The sequence below is a fragment of the Sus scrofa genome, chromosome 18, assembly GCF_054392235.1.
Source record: "Sus scrofa isolate SSC_HxYL_T2T_F1_AM1 chromosome 18, Sscrofa_HxYL_maternal_Yorkshire_Landrace_v2.0, whole genome shotgun sequence".
Classification (NCBI taxonomy): domain Eukaryota; kingdom Metazoa; phylum Chordata; class Mammalia; order Artiodactyla; family Suidae; genus Sus; species Sus scrofa.
Genome location: NC_139400.1, coordinates 54,884,514 through 54,910,000, shown reverse-complemented (window position 1 = coordinate 54,910,000; position 25,487 = coordinate 54,884,514). Strand labels below are relative to the sequence as shown.

General features: G+C 45.5%; 2 protein-coding genes across 17 annotated transcripts in view; one reads left to right on the top strand and one right to left on the bottom strand.

Moving 5' to 3' along the window:
- The window catches only part of LOC110257593 (uncharacterized), a 31,578-nt gene extending 29,483 nt beyond the window's left edge, over positions 1-2,095 (bottom strand). For 6 of the 14 annotated variants that reach the window (XR_001302449.3, XR_002340427.2, XR_014834099.1 and 3 more), the window contains exons 1-2: positions 1,866-2,095; positions 1,382-1,504 (exon numbers count right to left, since the gene is read on the bottom strand). Coding sequence is in view for 1 of the 14 variants with exons in the window: in XM_013985782.3 (XP_013841236.2) it covers positions 1,866-1,931 (66 nt within the window). In the remaining 13 variants the exon portion in view is untranslated. The remainder of the gene's footprint in view (positions 1-1,381; positions 1,505-1,865) is intronic. The other 8 variants (XR_001302445.3, XR_002340423.2, XR_002340422.2 and 5 more) reach the window with 2 other exon arrangements.
- LOC146395061 (uncharacterized) overlaps positions 1-25,487 on the top strand; it is a 176,408-nt gene that overhangs the window by 98,658 nt on the left and 52,263 nt on the right. The gene's annotated exons all lie outside the window — the stretch shown is intronic.

Genomic DNA, 25,487 nt, shown 5'->3' with positions numbered 1-25,487 from the left:
GGGCTGGAGCCAGACAGACCTGGGTTCAAGTCATGACTTTGCTTTTTACTGGGTGTGTGTCCGTGAGTCCGTGGCTAATTCTTTCCTTTCTCTGATCCTTGATTTCTCTAAATAAAAAGAAAACAATCTGATCTGCCTTGGAGGGTGCTTTTGAGAATTAAATGAAAGAACAGGCACAGGGACCTAGCCCAGTGCCTGGCACACCGTGAGCGCTCAGTAACCGTGTGACAGCTATTCTAACACATGCCACTCTGATCCCCTCGAGTAACGAGTTAAACATCCACTTAGAACGAGGGCCTGTAGCTCTGCGGGCCCTTGGAACAGCATTGCTTAGCCTCCTTGTGGACTGCTGAGAACAGCCCACCCGTCTGTACCCTGAACCAAATGCCTCCCTCTCCCCACTACACGCAAAGCTCACCTTCTTCCGGAAGTCCCAGGATACCTTAATATTTAAGAAAGAACACACCTCAAGGAAGTGGCTGACTGCAGTCATGTGGCCCGGCCTGCTGCCATCACTGATGGTTCCTAGGTGCCTCTGCTGGACCTCGTCTTGGACCCTCCTAGGATCTCCAGTGCCCTTTGGAGAAATCCCAGTTTAAATTGGCCTCATGGCAACGAGTCAACTGTACTGAGGACGACCAGGGTTCCATCTTACTGGAGTCCAGTGTGGACTAGCTCCCTCCTCCTCTGGCACGACCAGATGTCCAGTAGGACAGGGCGCATGGCATTCCCAAAGCCGGGGGGACTCCAACAAGTGCCAGCCACCAGGAAGAGAAGTCCAAATACTTGGGCTCACTGCATCTTGCTATTGGAGCTGCCAAGGAAAGCCCCACACACGACGCTTTTACTCACTTAGAGAAAGAAGAGATGGAGCAAAATCAGCTCCAGTGGTGTGTGCGGGCCCCTTGCGGCTATTCTGGCCAGCAGCGCCCCCAGCAGCGACGAAGGGCTACTGGCCCAAGCGTACCCTCTCCTGCTGCAGCAGAAGTTACTCTGACCCCATTCCTGTGGAGTCTGAGGTACTAAAGCTGAAGCCTGTTGAGTACAGGCTTAAGCAGAATAGAGAAACACTCATTGAGCCCGAAACGGGAAAAGATATTCCCACACGAGGTGATGAGCCCGGCGCAGGCTGTGTGGCCCTTTCTCTTTCCGTGATGAAGCATCCCGGGCCCAAGGCCCATTCGCATATGGCTGAGTGGGGCTAAGGGTTTGGGCACAAGACGGCCTTTGCCCCCAAATGGTGTTGGGGTGCTCCCTGCCTGAGTTAGATGCACAAAAAGAGAAGATGAGGAAGGACTGTTCCAGGCTTTGCTGTGTTTCCCAAGAAGAACAAAGTAAAGGAACTCAAGGTTATCGGTCATGACCCTGCCTCATCGCTCACCTGTGTGGTTGGACTTCTGGGCGAGAAGGCAGACCAAGGAGGAAATTTAAGGTCTGGGCGGCTCCTCTTCACGCTGGCTTCTCGGGCTTGACACTGGAAGTGCCAGCTCCCCTAAACTTTTCCCTGGACATAAGGGAGGCAAGCAGTTCAGCAGATGCTCAGCTAACTGTTGGCAACTGAAGACTCCTGAGACTTGTCTTATAAAGTTCATCCCACTTCATGCCTCCCAAAGTCCTTGCCTCTCTGGAAAGTCAGCTTCCCTCTGGATTTGTCACTTGGCTTTGGTCAAATAACTTTGAAATTGAATGCTATTTCTCAAGATTGATAGCCCAGTTAGGCATCAAGGCCACATTTGTTTCCTGCCCAGCACTTTTTCAGCGGAGGAGGGCTGTGTGCGGAAGGCTGGGGCAACGTCAAGGTCTCTGTGGGTGTTCTGCGCCCCACCCCACCCCCTCGCACATACGTACTGTTTCCTGTCTCTTACCTTCTCGTTCAGCCACCCGGTCTCTGGTTCATCGCTCTGAGGAACTGCCTGGAAATCAGGCCCCATGGTTTCTCCATGTTGCCACCACCTGGGAGGCACTGGGAGCAAGGCACTAGTGGGTTTATTCGTGCGGTGGGCTGTCTGGCCCAGATCTTCTTCCAGGATTTCCTCCCCTGCTTCCAGGAGCTCTCCCTGATGGTGGCAGACAGCTTGATCCCTGCCCAAGAATTGCCTTTGGCCAAAGAGGGCTGCCTTGCCCAAGGTTATCACCCCTCCCCTGGGTCATAGAGTGTCCAATGACTGGCCAATGTGAGGGGGTGGGTACAGAGGCCCGGCCCTCTTGCCACAGTTGGGCCAGCTCTGAAGGGCCAGCCCATCTCCTGTGGGGCTGGCCAAGGCCTCTGCTGTGACTGTAGCCCAGCTCAACCTCTCGTCCTGCCCAGCCTCGCCGCCCTCAGGCACTCACAGGGGTGGCTCCCAGTCCATTCTCCAACACAGCTCCTGCCCACAGTCTCCTCTCAGAGTCCGCTTCCCAGCAACTCAGTCTGAGGCAGCTCTCCCAGAGTCCTGTGGGAGGAGGAATTCCCGAGGAGCAGCAAGAGGAGGAAGAATTCTAGAATGTGAGAGGGAGAAAATGCAAGGATAGTCATCATCAGTGATAGAAACCCAGTTCGCAGTGCTTGTACCAGCTTCTCCTCCCTCTTTCCTAGGTGGGGGTGGAGACTATGGCTATGGGTGGGATTATAATAAGGTATATGCTAATGAGGTGATTGACCCATATTTCTTTTCCTCGAATACCATTCTGGTTTGAGAAGACCATATCTGTCAAGTCCTAAAGACTATAATACATCTTAGGCAAATTTCCATGTTTTGGGGAAATCTAAATATGAACCTATGGGGTGGGGCATGAGGGCTGGTTTATGAGCAGGTGGTTAATAGATACAACCTGAATTAAATGATACAGTTTTCTTGCATTATGTCTAAAATTCCAGTAGACTTCTGTATTTGAATTTTGGAAAATGAAGTCTGTTACAGTGTGCAAAAATAGGAGAATTATAAGATAAATAATTAGCAACTATTAGTTCTCAGCTAGCTTAGAGCAAGGCAGGCGCTTAGAAGACAGTCGGGATGTGGGTGTGTGGGTACCAGAGGGGCTGTAAAAAGAGGTGGGAGGGAACAAAGACGAGCTATACTTAGCTTAAAATTTCTTGGCTGAGTACGATAGTAAAATGGGTTAAAACGTGTTTCCCAGACTGTGATGTCATACCCCTGGTGGAACCAAAAGGGCTCTGTGGAGGTAAAAGAGAAAAGTGTTTACTCTTTTCATCATTATGAATTTACAGTTACAGTTACTTGCTGTTTTTGGCAAATGTTTCTGATCTTCTATTTGCGGGTAGCGATATAAACTTTTAGGAGTTCCCGCTGTGGTGCAGCAGGTTAAGGATACTGCGTTGTCTCTGCAGCAGCTTAGGGTACTGTGTTTGATCCATTGCCCAGCATAGTGGGTTAAGGATCCAGCAATGCCATAGCTGTGGTGTAGGTCGCAGTTGTGGCTCAGATTTTATCCCTGGCCCGGGAACTTCGTCTGTCCTGGTGTGGCAAAAACAAACCACCAAAGCCCCCCAAACTTTTCTTTTAAAATAAATTTATTTAAATTCAAGATGAATCTATTTAAACAAAGTATTTACTAGTACAGGTAGCCTGCAGATATTGTGAGAAAAATCATCACAGTGGTGGTTTGTGAATATTAAGAGTTTAGATGTAAAATCTGTTGGTTTAAGCTGCCAAAGAGAATTAGATATAAGAGATAATCTAGCAATTCTGAGAACTCAGCAAATATTAAATGAAACATCAAATGATACCATGTGGAATTCATGTCAGATTGTCCAACTGCTTATATTTTTGTTGTTGCTTTCGATATCCTCCTACCTAAACTATTTCCCCCCTCCCACCTCCCATCGCATCTTCTGCAGAATAGTTCTAGGTCTTTTAGTCTCGAGCACTCTTGCACAATCTATAAGATATGGTCACTTACCATGCCTGTGGTATTATTGCCTGTTAATTACATACCCATCACATATCAGATATCATTAAGGCACATTTATTAAACATAAAACTAGAGGATTTAAAGGGAATTTGAGGGGGAAAAAAATCTCCCAGTCTGGAAGGTTTCCAGGCTAAATATAGAAACTTGAGGCAACTAGAGGTTTTCAGACTTTTTCAGCCACAGAACATTCTGTTCAAATAAATCTTACCAGGCAACCCAAAGCCACAGAGAGAACATACGCAGAGCTGCTCTGCGGGTGGGATCTGGGTCATGACAGTGTCCTGCGATGATGAACGAACCGTCCCCTCCCCTCTCTCTTGGGGACCCCCACCCTGCTCACCCTACGCCACCCCTGAGGTTTGGGGGATGTGGTGTCTTGTTTGAAAACCTCTGACCTAGAACAATTTCCTTTCTCAGTCTGTCTACACCTGTCATTTTGTGACTGCAGCACAGTCAACGGGCTTCTATTTTATGATATGATGCAGTGATTATATATTCTTTCTAAGACTACTACAGATGGGTCTTGTCCAAAATACCCCTCCCCCAAATCTAGATTTAGCGGAAAAACAAACAACCTCCTAGATCCCATGTTCCATTCAGGGCCCTGAGCTCCTGCTGTGTTTCTTGTTGCATAGCCCAGGATCCAGCAGGGCTCCCCATTTTATACAGTGGGTGAACGAATGCAAGAATGAACAGAAGAGGAAAGCTGGGCTGTGATGGATTTCGAGAAATGGGACCAATGCGTCAAAGCGTTTGCACACTTTCCCAGCCTTCGGTGAATGTGTCACTGTACAGAGGAGCTGGGGGCAGGGGGGCAGATCACTGTAACCTGTAGGCAGCGAGCCCCGAAGGTGATGATGCTTGGGAGAAGGTGGTGGTTGTGGAATAGGAAAGAAAATGCGAATCAAAGGCACTCAGAAAAGAGACAGTACTGGCAGCGGGTAGGGTTTGGGAACCTCAAAGACTTGGGCCAAAAATCCTTTTTGTTCCTATCATAAAGATGCTGTGTGAAGGGTTGGAAATATCAAAATTCTTCACAGAGCTGGCTGGAGGCTGAGCTCCTGGTGTAAATCCAGAGTTGCCTTAAAAGACATAATTCAGGGAGTTCCTGTGGTGGCTCAGTAGGTTCAATCCCTGGCCCTGCTGGTGAGTTAAGGACTTAGCATTGCTGTGAGCTGTGTTGTAAGTCACAGCCTCCGCTCGGATCTGATATTGTTATGGCTGTGGTCTAGGCTGGCAGCTGCAGCTCCAATTCATCCCCTGCCTGGGAACTTCCATATGTTGCAGGTTTGGCCTAAAAAGCAGAAAACAAACAAACAAACCAAAGAGACATAGTTCAGCCGTAGCTGTTTCGGGTGTGTCATGTCATGGAGATGAAAGTGGAAACTCCGGGCACTCAACATTTGCCCCAGTGAGTTCCCCAGCAGAGCCTGCGACTGTCTCAGTCACTTGAGTTGGGATGAAGCACGGATACATGATCACTCTCAGGTCGCTTTCTAAACTCTTTCCTCCATCCTCTTGCCGGTCCACCCCTCCAGCCACCTGCAAGGCACTGGGTGGTTTCTGCCCCTCCCCCAAACTTTCCCAGACAGCTCCGCCCTCCGAAGGCTCGTCCAGCCCCTGGTCACTCCTGGACCTCTTGGCCTGCGGTGCTTATTTTACACCTGTCTCTGCCCGTGAGCCTCCCTGGATATGTTGGTGGATTGCCTCCCCTGACTGGATGGAAGGACACGAAGGCAGGGTCTTTACGTTTCTGCCACAGCACCTTTCCCCAGACCTCCCATGGGACAGGCGCTGAGGCCCTGCTGGTGGATTGAATAACAGGGGTGTGCTCTGGCTCCAGCTCACTTCTGATCCATACCAGGGTTTTTTTTTTGTTTTTTGGTTTTTTCTTAACCAGCCCATGAAGGCCCATAGCCTGGATCGTGTGCCAAGTTTTCCAGAAAACTGAAGGGAAACTTACTTGACTTATTGGTCTTAGAGCCTCAAGGCAGGAAAGTCCCAGGAGAACAGCCCCACCCAAGGTGTCACATGGGTCTGTATGCTGACTCAATTTGTCCCACGTGGAGGTATGTCTAAAGGCTTTGCTGGATAAGCCCAGATGGATATTTTTTTGGCCAATCTGCCCTGAAGGGACCTGCTCACACGTACAGAGAGATGTGCATACTGGAGGACTTTCCAGGATGGCAAAAACCTGGTCAGTGAAATGGTCAGGTGTTAGGGTGACATCCTCTTCCCTCTGAGAAGCATAATTTAAAATTCTGCTTCCATGGATCACCCTCCCAACTGATTCTCCTGAGAGATGGATCCACGGGGTGGTGTGAGGGTGGAGGAGGGAGCACCTCAATGGCAGAACCTGGGGGACCTCAGTCACTCAACTGGGAATTGGCATGACAGCCCCTTCAGGCCTCGAGACATCAGCTCCAGCCCCAAGCGGCCATTGCCAAGGTTGTGGGTGCACAGTCCCGCTCCCTTTCTGTCCTTCCTTCTTTCATGGGCTCTAATTTCTGTTTCTGCCCCCAAAGGATGATGGGACAGAAACGCAGTATAAAGTTGTCGCCGAGCGCTCCATCCTTGAAGATGCGAGGAAGATTTAATTTGCTGTTACATTAGGTGGCAAGATCTCGAGGAATTTGTTCATTATCTCTTAGGCTCAGTTTCTTCATCTGAGAAATGAGGTTGATACTTGCCTTGCAAGACTGTCATGAAAATGAAAAGAGAGAATAGTCATAAAGCTCTTAGCCCAGCGACTGACATGTAGGAAGTGTTCGTTAAATATATTTATTTATTCAGCAAATATTTATTAAGCATCTCTTAAGAGCCTGGCATTGTTCTAGGCACCTGGGTCACACAAGTGGATGGTCGCTCTTATTATGGGATCCTGGCAGGGTGGACAGACTGTGGGGTTAAGGAAAAGCCAGCCTTGGGAGTTCTCATGAGGACATGGGTTCGATCCCCGGCCTTGCTCAGTGGGTTAAGGATCTGGCATTGCCATGGCTGTGGGATGGGTCACAGATGAGGCTCAGATGCCGAGTTGCTATGGCTGCATAGGCTGGCAGCTCTACCTCCGATTCAACCCCATATGCCTTGGGTGCGGCCATTAAAAAAAAAAAAAGAAAAAAGAAGAAAGGAAGAAATTCCAGAGGGAGCTGTGGGAGGGGAAAAAAGAGGGTCCACATTATTGCCCACTCCCCGAGAGAGACTCCGGGTCCCCTCCCCACTGGGAGCTGGCACTCTGGACCGAAAACTCCCACAGGTGAGTCTAGCGCCTGGGTCTTCTCTCCTCTTATGGAGAGTGGGGCATCCAGTGATGCAGCAGAGTGCACGTCTCATGCCTGCTTCCAGCCAGGTCAGCCCCAGCTGCCCACTCCCTGGAGCCTGTGCTGGGCCTCTTCCCCACGTTCCAGGTCTTAATGGTACCCCCAGAACACTGGGCTTAGTTAGGGGTGGAATCTTACACTTCACTTGGATGTGCTTTCCAGCTCTTTCCCTGTCATCCGCCTTTCTCCCCACCTGCCTCCCACCCCTGGCTGCTTTACCACGGGGCCAGCTGCTGCTCCCACAGTTAGGATTTTAACACCAGAGAGACTCAAGGACGGAGGGGATCATGTGGAAATTAGGGTAGCACATTCATTAACACGGGCTGTTCTTTGAAACCACAACCACAAAAAGACATGGAGAAAAAATTAGGATAGTACATTCATTAACACGGGCTGTTCTTTGAAACCACAACCGCAAAAAGACATGGAGAAAAGAACAATATTTTGCGCCACAGACTGACCGACCGCCTCCCAGCAGGAGATGTTTTGCTTGTTGGACATTAAGAGATGTAGTTTCCGCGTCCATCGCAGGTGGGAAACCAGCCAGCCCAGTGTTGTTCTCAGTTCCTTTCAGTTTGGGGACATCTGTGCAGCCTTACCGTTCCTATGGACAGGGATAGGAAAGTCCCCTCTTAACACAGGCCAGCTTGTGTTCACAGAGTCCAGGAGAAAGGAATGTTTGGGGTTTCCAGGCAGCTCCTGGGGCTTGGTTTCAAAGACTGCCTACTGTCTAGCCTCCCAGAGGCCCTGCAGCAGCACAGAGGTGGAGCAGTCCATACTCAGAAGAAGGATGGCTGGGGCCGATGGGGGCCTGGGGCCCTCTTATTGGTAGGAAGAGGATTTGCTTCTTGAACCACTACACGCAGGAGAGGCCGAGATCCTCAAAGTGATTTTCTTGAGCACCTCCCAGCACCAGGGATCGCTTTGGGGCACGCTGAGATCTCCACTAAGGCAGCCAACAGCGGGGAGAGAACGCTGTTCTCAGCCAGGATACCCCAATTCACTACTCACAGGCTTTGGAGATTGCCTCTGGGGGAGCTGTGTCCTCCCGCCCTGGAGCAGCTTCCCAAACAGGCCTGCTGCTCTTTGGGGGATCCAGGACTCGATGCCACCGCAGGCCTTCGGTTTTCTTCTGCACCTCCTCCCTGGTCTGTCTTCCCAGAACACGGCGTCCTTCCCCACCCCCAACCCCCCACCCCGCCCCAAAGCAGCTGGTGCTGCCGCGAAGACCCCGGCTTAAACTGAGCAAACCGCCCACGCCACAAATCTGAACGCTGCGCAAAGGATGGGAGCACTGAAGGCTTTATCTCTTGCAGCAAACGGCACACATTGAAGAACAGGAACGCTGGGGCTGGATTCCCCTTGAGACCTCATGACCAGAACTAAAATCCAGACTGCCTATCAAGGGGCTTTCGTCACCTCGCCTGACAGTTGGATGCCTCTCAGTTCAGGGAAGCCGCCCGAGTGAAACTGAAGGCTGTGGTTCACTCGCGTCTCATTGCACGCCCGGCGCCGGCTCACCTGCTCCACTTGGCTGCCTCCAGCCTGCCTCGCTGCTCAGACCCTGTCTTGACTTGGCAGCACTACAAGCCAGAATAAAAACATACACTTCTACCCAAATTCCTGTCTCCTCTCATTTACACAGGAGATTAAATGATTTCTTTCCTTGTCTTAGATGGCTGGGGTTCTTACTGCCCTGTTCCATCTTCTTCGACTTTAGCTAGGAGGAAAAAAGAGTCACCAAGTAACTAAGATGTCACACCTTTTCCACATTGTTTTCTTAAGCAATAATCATCCTCATTTGATAGATAAGGGGAGGTATTAGTATAACATTCACCCACCATCCACATTCATCCACCCATCTCTTAACCCCCACAGTGGTCATTGAGAGTCTATTATGAGCCAAGCAAAGTGCTGCTTACTGCAGACTTTGAATCTAGTGCTTTGTTTACTGCACCATACACATCTCTGGAATATATTCCTTGCTTATGAGAAAGCACATTTTAAATGCATACGGAAAAACAAAAACAAAAAAGGAAAAGAAAAAAAAACTAAACATCGAACAAAAATCCATTCTTTTATGGAGCTTACATTCTAAGGTCCATCTGGAGACAGACCAACAAAAATAAGGAAAAAAAATACATATACCTATGTAACATGTTAGTGACATGTGCCGTGGAGAAGTATAAAGTGGAGAAGGTAGAGGGAGCCCTTAACAAATGCTACCTAAGTAAATTATTTCCACGAAATTAATGACACGCTAACAGGAATAACACATTTTGGTTCACCATGAAATGCTCCTTGGTATGAGCGCTTTTGTCCCCTGAGTTTTTCAGGAGCTCCTAAAACTGCAGTCCTGCTTCTTACTTGGCCTCGTTGTGTCCCGTGATGTGCCCACTCTTGTGATTTTCCTTACAATGAAAAGAGAACTTCTGCTTGGTTCCTCCATCCACAGTAAAGGAGCTGAGAGAGAAATAACTTCCGTCCATTTCTCCAGCTACACTTAGTTAAGTTATGCCTCTTCTTCCTTTTTTTTTTTTTTTTTTAAGAAAGAATAATTAAAACCTTATTGATTTCGCTCAGCAGTTTGAAATTTATGATGCTTTAGATAGGTTTGGTCTTGAGCTTGCCTTGAGGAGAGGTGGATGTAAACAAATTAAGAATAAAAATAAGATGACTAAATACTGCACTACTTAAGGGAATAATAAGTAGCTTTTGTATTATTTTGAATAAACTGTTTTAAACACATCAGAAATCAAAATCATACTTGACTGATATGCTCTTTGTAAATAATTCTTAACCCATCCCTAAAAGCAGGAGCCGATTACTTGCCACCTCGATGTTGCCTCATAATAATTGCACTTCAAGCCCATTTGGATTTGAGGCTAATAAAATGGTTTTTATTAAACAAATATTCTCAAATTCTGTCTTCACTAAATTGAGACCCTCCTTCTACCCAAATTTAGCTAGATTTTAATGGCTATCACACATCTCAAATCTGGTTTTTCCTATAGCCTATTTCAAAAGATAGATTTGTTCAGCCTTATCAGTAAAGTAGTCAATCATGCTTCCCTGGTATCAGGCACCTCAAGGGCAGGAGATAACACAATTGTGCTCGATATTTGATAGGTAGAAATATGTCTACGTGAGGTTGACTGTATTTACCTAATGCCAGATATCTGAAAGGAGTGTAAAAAATTAAGGTAATCATTGATGCTTCCAAATAGCTGCATGTTGGAATCATATGTGCACAGCATAGATTATGTGGTCATGTCAGATTTGGGCCCCTGGGGGAGGTTTAGAGAGGAATGGTGTGGGGAGTGATGAATGTCAGCCTGGGTGGATATGCAGGTGGGCGATGGGGCTGGTCCAAAGAGGTGGTGAGGTCCGTGAACCTACATCCATATTAGGTACACATAATTCCGTTCCTGAGACTCTATTTCGAAGGTTGCTGCTCCAGATATAGTTCATCTTTCCTCTTTATCATTTTAAAGAAATACACCCTAAATCCCACCAACCAGAGATAGCTACTGTTAATGATTTTGGTGTATTTCTTATACGTCTCTTTTTATTTCTCCCTAATGCAAACTCATTTTTAAAAACAAACATTGGGTTATACTGCTTATTTAATTTGATATGCTGCTGTTTTCATTATTACAATTAGGGCATTCTTTCATGTTAATAAATACTTACAGAAACATAAATATCTAATGGCTACATCATAATTTATTCAACCTTTCCCTTGTTGTGGGACATTTCAGTTGTTTTCATTTTTTCTTGCTGATGTATAATAAACATCCCTGAATGTTAACAGTTCTAACATATTACTCCAGGTACTCATTCTTAGTTATTTTCCTTATCTTGTGTAGACATAATATATTCCCAGGATACAGGTGAGAGACCAAATGGTTATTGTGGCACGAATGTTTTGGAGTCACATTGATCCAATCCCATTTAATCAATGGATTTTTTTTTTTTTTTTGCTTTTTAGGGCTGTGCCTGCAGCATATGGAGGTTCCCAGGCTAGGGGTTGAATTGGAGCTACAACTGCGGGCCACAGCCACAGCCACAGCAACATGGGATTCAAGCTGTGTCTGCGACCTATATCACAGCTCATGGCAACACCGGATCCCTGACCCACTAAGCAAGGCCAGGGATCAACCCCACATCCTCATGGATACTAGTCCCGTTCGTTTCCGATTTGCCACAGCGGGAACTCCCTTCATTTGCTTATTCAACAAGAATTAGTGAAAGTTGTACTACGTGTAAGCACTGTGGGAAACTGCACAAAGACTTTGAGGGCTGTTCCATCTTGTTGGAAAGATGTGTTTACACAACACTCAAGAAACCTGTGATAAGATGCGAACTACTACATTTAGAATGGATAAGCAATGATGTCCTACTGCATAGCACAGGGAACCATATCCAGTCTCTTGTGATGGACCACGATGGAAGACAGGATGAGGAAAAGAATGTATATATATACGTATGTCACTTTGCTGTATAGCAGCGACTGACCCGACATTGTAAATCAACTGTAATGAAAAATTTAAGAAAAAGATTTCAATAGCCAAAAGAAAAAAAAGAAAGAAAGAAACCTTTGATAATAACTGCTAACAGTTAGGTGGACCTTCTTATATGTTGTCCTAGGCGTTGTGCGTATATTTACTCCATTTTCACAACAGCTGCTATCATCATCATGAACCCCGTCTTACAGTGAGAAAATCAAAGCGCAGAGAACTTAAGTAATTTTTTTTCCAAGATCTCATAGGTAGTAAGCACAAGAACTATGTTTTGAATCCAGGCAACTAAGGTGTGGAGCTCTTCACCACCCACACATATCTTGAATCACCAGTGTAGAGAAAAAAAAGTATTATAGAAGGGTTGTGTCTAAGTAAGCATTTTGCTTTTTTTTTTTTTAAATTTAATTTTATGGCTGTACCTGTGGCATATGGAAGTTCCTGGACCAGGAATTGAGCCTGCACCTCCACAGCAAGGCGAGCCTCTGCAGTCAGATTCTTAACCTGCTGTGCTACAGCAGCGGGAAGTCCTAAGTAAGCATTTTCTAGAGGTGACTGTTTTCTTTTGCATTGGTTTTGTAAACTTTCTATAATAAAGCAACTTTAGAGTTTTATAGTCAGGGTTGTTCTGATGCCATTTTCCTTAATGCCTAGAATGTTAATGGGCATTACTAGATGAGCAAATTATCTCTTCTGATTTGGGTAAATTATTTGAAGGTAGAAAAGCCATCATTCCACCTGTCTTGTCTCAAGGAACTTTTATGGGGGAATGCTGGAAAAATAATATTATTTTGTAATGAACCCAGTAGGGCGTTTGATTTGTAATAAAGAATTAATTTAATGGAATTCTTGTTCATATTCCTAGTATTTTTTAAAAAAAGTTCACTGAATGGATGCACGAATAGTACTTTAGACTACAAGGCTTACAGATGAAGTAGCGCTATGACCCAGACTCAGTGGTAGGCTGGCGCTGGCTCCTACTGGCTCCTACCTCTTTCCAAATTCATGGTCAGTGACTTGGTGATGGTACCTTAGAATCAGCCGTGGTGGGAATATTTAAACTACAAAACCCAGTAGATGCTATGAATTAGAGCTTTCTTGTTTGCTTGGAGAGCTGGTTAAACACTTACCAGCAGACCATTACCTAGACTTGTCATGAAGAAATTCTGTCGACTTCAAGAGAAGAAGGAAGGACATGCAATGAGAATATCAATTTGAATCCTTTTCTCCTTCTCAGCTTTGAATCTTTAAGTCTGTTACTTTCTCTCATTGGGTTAGTTCAGAGTCCAGGGAGACTTTGTTGAGATAGTTGAGATATTTTGGTAGTTAGAAGGTGAGGGCAGCTTGGGGCAGGACAAAAGAATGATCAACAGGGAGTGTCTGTTGTGACTCGGGGGAAACAAGTCTGACTAGTATCCATGAGGATGCAGGTTTGATCCCTGGCCTCACTCAGTCGGTTAAGGATTTGGTGTTGCCGTGAGCTGTGGTGTGGGTCACAGACACAGCTTGCTGTGGCTGGCAGCTGCAGCTCAGATTCGACCCCTAGCCTGCTGTGGGTTCAGCCCTAAAAAAGACAAAAAAAAAAAAATAATTAATTAATAATAATAATAATAAACAGCTTGGAGGTACATTAGTTTCAGCTTAGCTCAACTCTCCTTTCCAGACCTAGAGCATTAATGGCTCTCATAATTCAAGCAGGGGGATGTTGGTTGACACCCACCTGGGAAGCCCTGGTGGAATATCATCAGCATATGGGCCCGGGAAATAGGCTTGTTCAGGCTGGAAGGAAAGCTTACAAATCATCTGGTCCAGTCTCCTCACTTCCCAGGTGAGGGGACTGGGCCCCTCAGAATGTGAAATGGAATTTCCCCAGGTCGTGGGTCCAGCTTATAGCAAGGACCTGGATCTAACTTGCCTGGTGTGACTGTCAGCTCTCTGCTTCCTTTTGACTTTGGCGAGGTTACTTAATCTCTCTGTGTTTTCTCAGCTAGGAAATCGGGATGTTGTGAGGATTACATAATATAGATAAAAGGCTTACATGTATTAAGAGCTCAGTAAATATTAATAACACAGAGCCTTTTGTGATAACCCTGGTTTCCTTCCTAGCCTGAGAGAGTTCAGAAAAGAAAAATATATTAACCAGCATACTACTAATTAATAATGTATTAATCCAATCTATTAGTATATTGAAAACCAGCATACCTATTAGTAAAACATTAACATTTGGGGAATTTCCTATGTAGGTCTTTCCCCCGAAACCAGACTGTGCAGGTGTTCTAGTAAATGATTCACCAGCAGCAGTAGTTATTACATTCCTTTTTTTACACTTCAAACAACTCTTAGCTGAAGGAGGAGCCAAGAAATTTCCAGACATCTTTAGACTAGCACATGCTCTCTTAGGCCTTTTCTTGGAGAATGTTTAAAAAGCCCTCCCGCACTAGTTGGGGTGGGGGGTCACATGCTCCTTTATGCTGATAGCGACTCTATCTGGGGCTACATCTTCCCACACGCTCTCTGTCATCCGTCATAAAGGTCATGGCTCAGGGCAGACCTGGTTTGTCCAGGACCAGGGAGGAGCTGAATCAAGGGCTTACTAAGGCCAGGGGCCGGGTGGGGCTGGGTGCCCGCCCCCTCCTCACTTAGCCCTCTCCCTACCCAACCTCAGACAATGCCCATAATTAGTTCATCAGCTGGGAGCATGTGTGACTTAATTTGTGCTAGCGCTATACCCAAACCTTTACAAATGTTAAATAAATGTTCAATCTTTATAACTCAACCTTCTATAGATGAGGGAAACTGAGGCGGGCCTATCGAAACAAAGGGAGAATAAAAAGGTAAACACATAGTGTGATGAATAAAATGATAATAGAAATGTATTTGTCAGTACACACAAATGTTTATGTGTGTGGGTAGTCCGTACATAAATAGAGCAAAGATAACAGGTATGTGTGTATGTGTGTTTTATACCTGTCTGTATATTTAGGCAAGATAAAGCAAAGCAAGCAGGTACATAGGTATGTGTATTTTATCTGTGAGTGTGTGTCTGTATGGCTATTTATGCCCATGTTTTGGGGGGTGGTTAGAGGTGTGGCACCTCCCAGGGTAATGTGAACTCACTTACACAGTCTCCTGTAACACGGCTGAATAATTTCCATCTGTGGAAACGTTCCTATCCTATCAGCCTCTTTTCGAAACATTTCCACTCCCGTTCTGCGTCTCCTCGAAGTGCTGCAAAGCATATATTTAATTTTTAACATAAAAGAAATAAAGGCTGTTGTGTGCACTGGGACCTTTTTGAAAGTTTTGCAGTACCTTTCGAGGAAACTGGAAATACTCAACGGAATCGGGAATCCAGGATCTTAGAACAGTTAGACTAAAACCTGGCTGGTTGATAGTAAAACTGGCTAGTTGAAAATACTTGCTTACTAAGGCCTTCCGAGCAACTCAAATACTTGGGGGACAGTTTTCTTTGGTTCCCATCTTTGTGCCCTGAGTTTGGGCTGTCAAAGCCTGTTTTGGATGTGGAGCCCTGAATTTCACAATATTTCTGAAGCAGGTGGGGGGTGAGGGGTTAAATTTTTCTAACTGGGGAGGCTTTGCTAGGGTTGTTGAGAAACTTTATTTTGCAAGGAACAGTCGCATCCTGCTTTTCCTCCCACTCCCTGGGCACTCCTGGTGTGTCCTCTGCTCTATGCCCTCCTTGGATGCTGTCTCCCTTTCTTTTTTTATGCTGGACACACCTGCCACCTGACTTTATCCACATCCCTCTTTAAAGATCACCTATGGGCTGTGGCTTACGGCCTGGGCTCTCTTCTGAGCTCTGATAGCTCAGCATCTTTGCAAACATCTTCAGACTCAACGTGGGCAAAACTCCTCTCACCCACTCCTTACACCACACCTGGTTTTTCTTGTTGGTCTTCTTTTGTCTCGGTATCATCACCCCATCAGGCCAGAAAAGAGGAGTTCAATTTCCCTTTCCCATTCTCCCACATCCAACATCCAACCCCCCCATCCCCCACTCCCCCCCACTGCCCCGGCTCTCAGGCCTGCTTCCTTGGGGACGTCACTGTCTCCAGTCTTGCCCCTCTCAGATCACTTTTGCACATAGAAGTCAGGCAAACCCTTCTAAAACTGAAATAGTGTTGTGTCATTCTGCTTAAAACTCTTCAGCACGATCTTCATGTTCTTAGAGATGTGGTTTTGGCTTCCCTTTCTAATGTTTTCTGTTATTATAACCTCCCCCCGCCCCCGCAAAATCTAAAAACAGCAAAGAAACTCTGTAGCCATGCCACTGGGCCTTTGACCATGCTGTTCCCAATCTCTAGAATGCTCTCCAACTCTCTCCCTCCTCCCGCAGTGCTGCTGTCTCTTGAGTGTCCACTCCAGACTCACTCACCCTTCCCTTCCCTCCTATAAACTCTTAGAAGGCAGGGACCATAACTTACTCATCTTTGCATCCCAAGCCCACAGGCTGCTGCACAGAACTGAATCGAATTGACTTGACTTTTTTCCTGAGCCTGGAAAAGAAATAATGTGAGAAGCAGGAGGAAGAGGCGCACAGGGTTGCTGATTTTACACAATTAAAATGCTCTTGTGTAGAGCAGGGAAATGTACGTTCCTCACAAAAGAGTAGAAACCAAGGTAATAGGTAGACGACCAAAGAGATAAATTTGAAAACCATATAAAGGTATTTTAGCCGTTACATCCGTCTGATAATGGCATGGATTGTCTTAAAAAGTAGTGGGTGCCCCCTACTGGAAATGTTCAAAAGTAGGACCTCCATTTCCATTGCTCAGGGATTGGCAGAGTGCTTGGAGCACATGGGCTCTGAAGTTCCAAGATTCTAGATGCAACTTAAAGAGAATTATTTTACGGTGACTCAGAATTTGCCCTCCAAGAAATTTCGGTTGTCTCACCAGCATATTTTCTGGTGAACAATGACTTGAAGAAATGCCTTTGAGGACCAGAGTAGCATTGGGGGTGGGTGAGCATCCTTTGGGAGAAACCTGGGATGTATAAATCCAGGAAGGCCCCAGGAGACAGTGACAAGGACATTCAGGATGGGCAAGTAGCCTGCCTGGGCTGTGACAAACCCAAGTCAGAACATAGGTAGGCAAGGGCCTGACTTCGAGCAGTTCCCATAGGGGCTCTCCTGGGTCTGATCGTGTAAATGAGAGAGGGCTGTCATGGGAACAATGGCAGACGGGGATGGACCTAGGATGTGCAATATTAGGTAGCACTGGGACTCCAGATGATAGAATGACTGACAGAAACAAGGCAAGACCCCACTGCCAGGCAATGATACTGGGGGTCAGGCACAGCACCATGGTGGAGCGCTGATTGCTGGGGCTGGGAAGTAAGGGGAGGGCTTGTTCACAAGCATCTTTAATAATTACCAAATGCATTTAAACATCAAAGTGGGAAGTTGGTTTGGATGCTGAAGCACCAACCCGCTGGTCTGGACTGCTTCCTTCCCCCCAACCTTTCAGTGGAAACGGGATTAGTTTCTTTACTAGGAAAGTTTGAGTGCCTTCTACCTGAGGCTAAGTGTCTGCCCCTATGTGAGGGGAGAAATGTAGAGACATAAGAATTACATCCTCACAGTTTAGAGATTAATCTCATAGGTCATTAAGTTAATGAAGCCTCAGTTTGAGAAAGAGTTCCCTCTATTGGCTGATCTAAGCCAGAGTCTATTGTCTCAGGGTACATGAGTATAAGAAAATCATGGCTAGGTTTTATTTTGTTTTTCTGATTTGGGTAGAGGTTCTTGGATCCTTCTTTTTTTCCCCCTCAATCAGCTTTATTGAGGTCTACTTTACCTGACACACACACACACATACCCCTACCTTTTCAACCACCCCACCCACATCGCCCAATCAAGATATTGAACATTTCTATACCCTTAAAAATTTCCACTGTGTATTTTTTGCAGTCAGTCCCCACTCTGGATCCACCATGTCTCTAGGTAACCACAGATATGCTTTCTCTTGGTATAGATTGTAGTGCCTATTTTAGATTTTTTTTTTTTTTTTGGTCTTTTTAGGGCCATACCCATGGCAGATGGAAATTCCCATGCTAGGGGTCAAATTGGAGCTGTATCTGCTGGCCTAGGCCACAGCCACAGCAATGCAGGGTCCTAGCTGCATCTGTGACCCACACCACAGCTCATGACGATGTCAGATCCTTAACCCACTGAGCGAAGCCAAGGATTGAACTTGTGCCCTCCTGGATACTAGTTGATTTTGTTACTGCTGAGCCATGACGGGAACTCCTGTTTTAGAATTTTAAATAAATGGAATCACATAGTTTGTACTCTTGTGTCTAAATTCTATCACTCAGGATAATGTTTTTGAAATTCATTCATGCTGTATATGTCAGTGGTTTCAGTCTTTCTATTGCTGAGTAGTATTCCATGGTATGAATGTATCAAAATTTGTTTACCCATTTGCTAGCTGAGGGACATTCAGGTTGTTTCCCATTTGGGGTTATTATGAATAAAGTGCTATCAACATTTGTATACAAGTCTTTTTTGTGGACATGTTTTCATTTCTCTTGAATAAGTAGCCTGGAGTGGAATCAGTAGGTCATATGATAAGTGTATGTTTAACTTTATAAGAAATTGCCAAGCTGCTTTCAATAGTAGTTGCACATCCCAACAGCAGTTTCTTCACATCCTTGCCAACACTTTATATTGTCAGTCTTTTAAACTTTAGCTGTTTTAGTGGATATATTGAATATGTGAAAATCGTTGCTAGATTTTTGTTTTGGTTTTGTTGTTCTAATGATGAAAAGTTCTTGAGGAATTTTTATTAAACTTTTTATTCTGAGATAATTGTAGATTCACAGTATGACCATCAGTTCATGAGAATCTATGACTCCTTTACCTATTTTCTTGAAAAAAACTGTAGACAATATCACATCCAATTGGAGCCTTTTAAAAATACACCTCTCAGGGAGTTTCCGTTGTGGCTCAGCGGGTTATGAACCTGACTAGTATCCATGAATTGTGGGTTCAATCCCTGGGCTCACTCAGTGGGTTAAGGATTTGGCATTACTGTGACCCCTTGCCTGGGAACTTCCATATGCTGCAAGTGCGGCCCTGTAAAAGCAGCAAAACAAACCAAAACCCACCTCTCGAAGTTTAATAAGAAATAAACAGAAACCAGGCACCATCTGATCATGTCCTACACTTGATCATCAATGAGACAGGCAGAGTATGGAGCATCAGAAGCTGTTCTAAGCATGATGCTGATGAATACTCCTGAGAATCACATCTCAGGGACTGAAAGAACCACTAATCTATTAATTCTGACAGTGCTAACTCTTAGTGCTTCCAGTCTGAACATGCAATTTGTGGAACTTCAAAGCAAACATCTCTGATGAGAAAGCAAGACTCAGAGTGAAGGGCAAGGAGAGAGTCACAACTATGACACCAAATGTATTGACCTAGAGCTCTGCCCGTAGGACCTTCACTAAGTGTGTCTTTTCTTCTCACATAGACGTTTTCATCTTTCTGACTTTGGCATTAATTGTGGATGGTCATTCTATTCAGAAATAATGAAATAACTCTGAACTTCAGATAGCTCCCAACCTCATTTGAGCTAATAGCTTCAAAATATTTGGCTAGATCCCAAGATAAGTAGTAAAATGAACTGGTTTGGATTTCTGCTTTTCATGCTTCCCCTGCCCACACCTGGTGGAAGGATGGATGAGCAGTGAAATGGCTAAGATGCAGGGGGTAGATAGCGAAAGACCCAGATAATCTTCAGACTGGATAATTAGCCCCTATGGACTCTAGAGTTGATGGTAATAAGAGAAAACAAATCCTTGCGATAAAGGTTATAGGATACTCCTAAGGAGGAGTAAAGACACAGAAAGTTGAAGAATTAAATCTACTGTAATTATAATGTAATTAAAAAAACAAAAACAAAAACAAAAACAAGAGGAGTTCCTGTCGTGACTCAGCGGACACGAATCTGCTAGCATCTGTGAGGACGCAGATTCGCTCCCTGGCCTTGCTTGGTGAGTTAAGGATCCAGCATTGCGGTGAGCTGTGGTGTAGGTCACAAATGCAGCTCAGATCCCGTGTTGCTCTGTCTGTGGCGTAGGCCGGCAGCTGCAGCTCCGATTAGACCCCTAGCCTGGGAACCCTCCATATGCTTCGATTGTGGCCCTAAAAAGACAAAACCCCCCTCCCCCAAAACAAACACAAAAAAACACCAAAGAACAAAACAGTAAGAGAAGATCTAAATTTGCTTGATGAAAATGAATGTGGTGAATCTTTCCCCATTCCTTCTAGCATCTTCCTTAAGAAGATGACCATTTTAGTGCCCATACTACTGTGACAGGACAAACACTCTTTTGGAGGTCATTTTTGACACTACAGCAAAGTCAAGGTTGCCTGTTCTAAGTTCTTTCAACATCTTCTTCCCTGAGTTAAAATGGCTGCATCATCCCTTCCCCTCTTTCCTAGCTCCTGTCTCTGATGTGTCTCTCCATCTTCCCAGTGTGATATTTTTTCCCCCGTGCCCCGGGTCCCTCCTGCCTGGTCTAGAATCTCACCCCATAGAAACACCTGCTCTCTTTGTATTTTCCAGCTGTCCTTTCCTGGGACCTTCAGGCATGCTCAGATCTCTTCCATCCGTCAAGGTACAGCCCTCAGAGCCACTCCCTCTTACCTGCCACACCTCTTCTCCTTTCATTATTTAATGTTTCTAAAGAGCAGCCTATACCCTTCATTGACTTTGCTCATCATCTGCCTGTGCTCTTGACCTTGGGCAAACTGCTGGTTGCTGCTCACCAACAGTTTCCTAAGTGTCATCAGCATCCTCCTGAACTCCAGGGCCCGTGGTCTTTTCTCCTGTATCGTCATCCTAGTCTCATTGGACACTATGGACGCATCCCTGCCACCTGTCTGCCTGTGCTTCCTGGGACCCTGAGTTGCCACTTCTTCTCTTGCTTCATTTCTAGGACATCTTTGCCACTTCCTCTGCCCTACAAATTTAGGCCTCGCTGACACCTCCTTCTGGGCCTTTTCCTCATCTTTCTCTGTAGTCTTTTCCCAGTACTCTTATCTGCTCCCTCCCTTTCAACTAGAGCCTCTAAGCAGATGTCTTTGAACTTTATTGGTTCTACCTTTATAAGGACACTTTTTCTTATTCCACTTGACACTCTATGTACCTGTCTAAATTGGAGGGTCATGTCAGGCTGAGATCGTGCTTTTGAGTCACCTTTGCGTCCCCTGGCATGAGGTCCTGAATATGGTAGAGGCTCAGGTGCCATCTGTTGAATAGCATTATCTGGCCCATTGGAAGTTAGGAGCCCTCATTTTGATGGTCTGTTGACATTATGGTAAAGGGAGACCTATTAAACCCATAATCCCTCCCTTCCAAGATACCATCCCAAGAAACACTCCTGCTCCAGGACGTTTGGTAGTCTTCCCACAACGGTTCTCATAAATGACAGGGAAGCTTTCAAGAGGGGAGTCCTGGGGGTAATTGAGTCAAGATTGGCATCTCCTACCCTGTTCTGAGCCGACTAAAGGTGGGCATGGCAGCATATGCCTCTTCCAAGTGGCATCTCATTTCTCAGAGGTGACTTTATATTGCTTTACAAAGGCTGGCACGCTGATGCGGGAGCGCCTACTGGGAGTTGCACCTGAGGCTGGTGCCTGACTGCGGCAGACAGCTGATAGTTAAGGCGAATTTTAGTCAATTGTGTTCTGCTTGGAAACTGGAAACTACTGCAGAAGGACAAATGCAAATGAGATTCCCTTTCAGGGCACAAGCTTGTCAGGAGAAAGAGCTGCCACGAAACCTGAGTCTCTCGGGTTTGTCTTAATCTATTGTTTTGGGGAAAACTTATGGGCCCTTTTCCAAAGGGCTTTTGGAGGAGGACCGAGGCAGCCGTGGTGCCCTGTGAAGAATGCAGGCTTTGGGGTGTGGTGTAGCCTTGTTCTAACAAGCAAAGGCCTGGCCACCTGGACAGACGCTTGTTCTGCCACTTAGGGGCTGGGTAACCTGGGGCAAGTTACCTTGAATCTTTGAACCTCAGTTTTCTCATTTGCAAACTATATGTACTAATACTTAATTGTTAGGTTTTAAAAAAAACCTTAGCCTAGCACTTGCCATATAAGCCATCAATCAATGCTAGCAATTTCTTCATTATTATTACTTAATAATTGTGAGACTTTGGGCAAGTTCCTTAATCTCATGGTATCCTTCTCTATCTCTTGTGGTGGTTGCAAGGATTCAATGAAAAGAGATAGGTGAGATGTTTGGTCACTACAGGATGGGCACTTGGCAGGTGATGGCTATTGTTATGAAAAAGATGATTCTAACAAGCCGGATATGTGCAAGCCTGTGTCACTTACCTTAAGACAGTGGGTACCTGCTGGTTAGGCTTCTTTAGGGGGACAAATTGCCTCCCAAAGAGAAGAGAAGGCAGAGTCATTGTCAGGTTTAAGAGAAAAGGTTTTCAGAGTTCCCATCATGGCTCAGTGGTTAATGAACCCGACTAGTATCCATGAGGATGCCGGTTCGATCCCTGGCCTCACTCAGTGGGTTAAGGATCTGGCATTGCCTTGAGCTGTGGTGTAGGTCGCAGACACAGTTTGGATCCTGCGTTTCTGGGCTGTGGTATAGGCCAGCAGCTACAGCTCCAATTCAACCCCTAGCCTGGGTACCTCCATATTGCCACAGGTATGGCCCTAAAGAGACAAAAGACAAAAAGAGAGAGAGAGAGAGAGAGAGAGAGAGAATAGGTTTTCAGGTCAGATGGATCTGGCTTCAGCTAATGACTTGACCTCTCTTACCTAAACTAGGTTTCATTCTCTGAAAAATGGGGCTGGTAATAAAATAATTGCATTTACTACAGTTGGGGTAAGAGGTGTGTAGACTGGCATAAGTAGGGTGCCGAGTAGAGGACTCTGACTCACTGCGGTTACTGGGGATGTGGAGGTCCTCGGGGAAGGGCTGAAGGCAGAGAGGAAGCAGAGGGGAGTCTCACCAGAGAGGGAGGAGAGAGAAGCTGGTTAACAGCACCTAAAGGAGATCCCTACTTGGAAGAGACAGACCTGAGTGTGAGCTGAGACTGCCTTTTACTCTCGTTGTGTCCCCTGCTTGTGTCTCCCGCGGTGCCACGTGAAATGTCTTATACATGGAAAGTCAACAGATAGTCGTGGAACTAGAGGTTCACCAGTGAGAATTTAGTTATTTAGAAGTTACCCCAGTGAGAGTATTTGTATTTGACTACTGCTTCAAGGTTCTGGAATTCAAGCTTGTGGGGGCTGGGGAGGTGTCTTCTGAAAACTCTGTGTCGGGGTGCAGGGTGGGGTACACTGGAATGACAGCCATTCTTCCCCATCTGTTACTGTGGAGTCAGAGGATCTGAGAAAGCCCCATGGGAGTGCTTGGATTCTTCCCCAAAGAGGGGGGCATGAACCCAGGAGTGGGGCTGCTGTGAGAGCCACAGTCAACCTCAGCCAGAGTTCATGGGCAAGGGGTCCCCGAGACCCAGCAGATTGTGCCCCCCAAGGAGGAAGGCAGTGCAGAAAGAGAAGAGTCAGTCTTACTCGTGCTGCGCGGGTGAGGCCGCTTCCCTGCAGGCAGGCCGGCTGCAAGGAAAGCTTGCGACCCCAGGATGAGGAGTCCTGCATCATCTGTTCATTGGCCAAATTGCCACGGGAAGGAAGGGCTGTTTGTTTTCCTCCCAGAACAGGAATTCTCAGAAAATCGATTCTCCCTCATTGACAATGCATGCTAAGTGATTGAAAGGCCATTAAACCCATTAATGGGATGCTCTTTAAATAAAATAAGTCCCTAAAAGGGATCTTAGACTTGGCAAAGTCAGTAGAGCTGACAGTGTGCTGGGCCAGCCCAGGGACCATAAATACAACAGAACAAACATTAGGGGCTGCGGGGGGGTGGAGACAAACGGAGGATAGGGAGTCGGGAACCATGAATAGCTTGGTGCATAAAGGACAAATGTTGCCAGACAAGCTTAATGGCTTTTATTTTATTTTTGACAGGATTTACACAACGCGTAGATGAGGGAAGTTTGCATCTTGATTTCAGTTAAACATTTGGCACTGCCTCCCACCAAATTTCATGCACAAAATTAATTCAAATTGTCTTGGATGGAAGCATGGTCACATGGGTTGAAAATTGGCTGGCACTCCGTGAACAGCAGGGAGAGGAGGGCGGCCCCCTGTGGCCAGCCGGGTGATGAGGCCTCCTTCTAATGCCTGTTAGGAACAGGGGCTCCTTTTCTCCAGCTTCACCAATAGTAATAATAATAATAATAATAATAATAATAATAATAATAATAATACATTGGCTAACACTCATTGTTCACATAGATGTTCCAGATACTTTGTCTTATTGAGACCCTTTGTTCTTTTAGCCCCCGATATTTCTCTCTTCACTCTGCATCTTCCCTTTCAAGCAGTTAGTGGGCTGTGTGGATTGCCTCAGGGGAAAAATGTGGTTAGCTTGCAGAGGATGCGTAGTAAAGAGAAAATGTTTGGGAAAAGCAAGAGGAGAGCGGAGCTTCTGTCCTCTCTCGAGATACCACTTCCCCTGAGAGGTGATGTGTGTGAGTGGAGAGGCCGATGGGTCCAAGTGCCGCCCTTGGACCCACATCCAGTTTCCAGGGCAGAGCTGCGGTAGTCACAAAGCTGTTTTGTATTTTAGTGCCACTGTAAATGCATTCATTCATTCATTATGCATTCACTCATTCTTTCATTTATTCAATGAATGTGTGTGTTGGGAGCCCAGTGTGTGTCAGGTTTCGGGTGGAACAGCCCGAGTCTCTGAGTCAGGCCCAGTCTCTGCTCTCCCAGGGCTGCTGAGGACACCTGCGCACCTGCACACAGGCGCACATGCCACACACACACACACACACACACACACACACACACAGAGGCAGTTACTTTCAGGGGCTGTCTTTATTTTTCAAATGTCCTGAACATGTTCCCTGATTTGGTCCATCTTCAGTAGCATTGAACTTAATTTTTTTAGTTTAACCAATTCAAACCCCAATATTTGACTTTTTTAAAAAACCAATGAGCTAGATCAACATATATTTGGGCAATTGAGTTTTACAAAGGTATTGAAGCAGTTCAATTGGAAAAGGATAGTTTTTTCAATAAATGATGCTGAAACAAATGGATATTTATATGGAAAAAAACCAAATCTTGACCTTTATACCACATTATACACGAGTGTTAATTGAAACAGCTCATAGACTTCAATGTAAAATAAAAGACAATGTTTTTGTGGTTTTTATAAAGTTGTCCCAGGATACAAAAAGCAATAATCATTTAAAAAGAGATAAATTTGACTTGTTTAAAATAAAACATTCCGATTCTTTGAAAGATACCCTAAGAGATTGGATAAGCAAGCCAGATATATGTTCACAAAACATATATATTACCAAGCCCTGTCCCTGTATCAGTATGTAAAGACTTCTTACAATTAAGTAATAAGAAAAACAACTCTGTTTTTTCAATGGGCAAAAAATATGTACAGAAATTTCACAAGAGAAAATATATAAATGGCACAAAAGCACAAGAAAAACTGTTTGATGAGGAAAATGGAAATGAAAACCACAATGAGATGTTACTACACACCCATGAGAACAGCTAACACTTAAAAGGACTGACAATGCCAAGTACTGGTGAATATATGGAGCAACTGGAATTCTCCTACACTGTTATTTATGGGAATGTCAAATG